This window comes from Mastomys coucha, unplaced genomic scaffold, assembly GCF_008632895.1.
Source record: "Mastomys coucha isolate ucsf_1 unplaced genomic scaffold, UCSF_Mcou_1 pScaffold12, whole genome shotgun sequence".
Taxonomy (NCBI): Eukaryota; Metazoa; Chordata; class Mammalia; order Rodentia; family Muridae; genus Mastomys; species Mastomys coucha.
Genome location: NW_022196894.1, coordinates 85,129,980 through 85,133,430, shown reverse-complemented (window position 1 = coordinate 85,133,430; position 3,451 = coordinate 85,129,980). Strand labels below are relative to the sequence as shown.

Here is a 3,451-nt window from a genome sequence, read left to right as displayed (position 1 = left end):
AGTTAACAGCGGAAGTAGGCGCCATCTTGCCATGGCAAATGCCTCTCAAGATTCACGGCTCCCCACACTTTATAATTTGGTTATAGGCCGAACAGATCCCACACAGTAGAGGATGCAAATGAATAATGACCCTTCAGGGTGGCTCTTTGGCCTTTGTCCCTGTAATACACAAGATGCTGTTTTTATGCTCAGATAATATTAGTAGATCAAGGAGAAAGGGGTCTGTCTAAAGAGTAGTGTTTGAGCCAAGATGGCTCAATAGGGCCTTAAATACAGTCAGAAACCAGTTGGTCACTCCCATAACATCCATGCGGCTCCCGTGCCCAGAACCATACCTTTACCACATCAGTCACTACTGCAGCTCACAAGATTCACAGCTGCATAAGACTGGAGATGACTTTTCTGTGCCAGCAGGCTGTGGAGCACCTTCTGGTACTCGAACAGTGAGCCAGCAGGGAGGAAGCTTCCAGATCAGTGCCAGCCTGATTCCTTCATGTCTAGTGACCAATATATGTGTTGTCTTCAACAAGAGGTTTTAATCATAAAGTTCTGGTGTCTGACCAAGAGCAATGGCAATAGCCTGAATTGTTTAGGGGGCATCTCTGAGACCTCTGACCAACAACTCAACAGGAGATATCACATACCTCACACTGGGCTTTTAATTTGGCAACCTGTGGCCACAGAAACTATTAAAACCTACTAACCTGCATTTCCACTTCCTTTCTCACACCGAAGTCAATTTTAACCATGAGAGAAATAAAAGTAAATACTACAAGTAAACTATGGATCTTTTTTTATAATTTTGACATAATGAGTATATGTAAGAAATGTTTAATTAATTTGATGTTTAAAGGATTAAATTTATGACTTAAACATGAAAACCATAAAGATAACTAAGACTAAACATAAAGGTAATCTGGGAAATCGTGCTTTGATCTTATATATAAGGATAACTTCATTTCCATAATATATAGAAATACATGGAAAATTCATTTCCTTAATATTTAAAAATATTATAAATAACAAGGAAAGATATGGTTCTTCCACATAAAGATGAGTTAAGGACTTAAAGGGGAAAACAGTAAGTACAGATTCAAGAAAAAATTTATTTGAGTAAGAATGAATGAAATAAAAATAATGAGGTACTTGTTCTAACATCAAATTATAAAATTTTCAGATATCATGGTACTAAGAAATTGCAAATATACTCTGCAATAGAAACATCCTCTCTGTAATGGCAAAAAGAGCAATTCAGCAATGAAATTTAAAAGTACACCTGCCCACTGACCCAGCCAGGCCCCTTCCAAGAACCCACTCTTGGACAAATGTATGCCACACACAAAACATCTACAAGAATGTACAAAAATGGGAGAAAACTGGAGCCAGTCTGCCAGGCAAAGGGAGGCTTACAGAAATAACTACCAACCTCCAAATTGTCTTTCTCTTTATCCAAAGGTGCTTTCTACTTCTTTTGTAACATTAAGCATACTATATTCTTTTGAATCCAGCACAGCTCAAATCATGCTGTTCTACATGCACACTGGTGCCCTCTGATGGATAGAAGAGCCTTGAAACCAGAAACATGCTGTTTTGTTCCACAGTGGACTCTCCAGAGCCTTGCTTGACTCAGTAAACAGTGAAAACTTAGGAACTACTTCTATCAAAGTGTATATATATAACCTGTCAAAATAGCATAGAATTTCTTCTCTCCTGCAGTAACTATTGAGTGCCGAAACTGGGCACTGGGCTCAAAGGTGAACAAGCTATTCTCTGTTGTCATGAAGAATGCCTTCAGTGGGGAAGACAGGGATGAACAAACACATAAATAACTAACTGTAAAGTCTAAAATGGTGGTGCACATAATCTCAGGAAGATAAGACGGAAAATTACTGGCAGAGGTCTCCTTCAGTTATATTGGTCAGAAAATACAGTACTGTGGCAATGTTGGAGCTCATTTCAAAGGAGAAGTCATAGACAATAGTGTTGGAGAGGAGTATCCAGGAACAACTGTACAAACATCTTGATTCAAGAAAGGCTTGACTGATTGCACTTTCAAAAACGATCCCGATACAATGGAAGATTAGTCTAGCCTTAGGTTGGAGAGCTATGCAGAGGTATATCCAGTCTTTGTGAATTTCAATTTATTGTTAAGTATAACAAAAAGCCACCAACAGTTTAAAAGTGTGATGTCCTTAATGATGTAGAGAATACGATCGCTTATAAGCACTGGGTAGAAAATGGGTCCTTGATCAACCAGCAGAGAACTGGGAGACATCCATGAGGTTCTGTCACTGGCCAGGTGAGAGAAGGGGTATGGTCAGGACTAGCAGGCAGTAGAGGCAGAGAAAGGAGATGGGCTCATGATACAGTGTCTAAATCAGTTGATAAAAGCCAGAGAGAAAGGTTTTATAGAAAAGGGAAAAATCAAGACTGACTCTTAGGTTCTGGGATGAATAACTTCAGGAAATTGTGCTGTTTATTAAGACAAATCACACAAGGATGTGACTGATTTGTCCAGGCTAAACTATCAATTGACAATGTCGTTCAAAACAATTGGCTGAATTGGAGTCAATGTCGGAGTCTTCAGTCATGCTGATAAAGTGTTAAAAAAAAAAAAAGCATAGAGAAAGAGAAGAGGATGCTGGACACAAAGAGATGCTAACACTTATGGGGAGGAGTGGGAGCTCAATAGAAATAGAAACAAAGCAGGGAACTAAGAAACAGTGGCCTGATAACAGCCAAGATGATCTAGAAGTGAAGGCCAGTCTGACCAAACACTGCTCAAGGGGAAAGAAAGAGGAAGACAGAAACACAAACACTGCTACAGCTCTGTGAACTGATGGTGATCCTGAGACTACATGTGTCACTCAGAAAGACTGGACAGGGGCAGGAGTGGGACCCAGGAGGAAGTAGGTTAGAGAAAATTCACATTAAAGATGTAGAAATGATATAACTAGAGACCTTTAAGAAATCTAGAATGGAGGATAATGAAACCCTATATAGGAACTTAAGGTAGATACGGAATAGAGAAAGTGACTGTGTTTGTTGGTGTGTTGTGAATGGTTGAAGTAATGGAAGTGGCAACCAAAACACCAGTAGAAAGCCAGGGAACGCTAACCAAGGGAAGGAGCCAATCATCAGAGCAAAGGCTCATCCAATACTTCTCCACCATTCACAACTTGTATGATTTCATGTTTCAGTTGAAAGTGTTCTTTGAAAAGTGTCTTGGTCACAGTGGGTGTCCATCTAAGACTTTAGGGCATCAAATGAAGAAAATAATTCAATAACTCAGCCATTCAGATCTATATGTAGGTACAGAAGAAACAGAGATTCAAGTTTCTCCAGACATGTATGAGGGAGATGAGGGAGAAGAACCCTGAAAAGCACACTTGAGGGGCAGCAATAAGAACACGGTAGGAAGCATTTAATAACGTACAGACAGACAATAAAT

At 39.6% G+C, this 3,451-nt stretch overlaps 1 protein-coding gene across 1 annotated transcript in view; it reads left to right on the top strand.

The window, feature by feature from the left end:
- Window positions 1-447, top strand: part of LOC116083728 (leucine-rich repeat-containing protein 41-like) — a 7,273-nt gene extending 6,826 nt beyond the window's left edge. The window contains exon 3 of the mRNA XM_031360504.1: window positions 328-447. Coding sequence (XP_031216364.1) covers window positions 328-447 — 120 coding nt within the window. The remainder of the gene's footprint in view (window positions 1-327) is intronic.
- The last annotated feature ends 3,004 nt before the right edge of the window (window positions 448-3,451 follow it).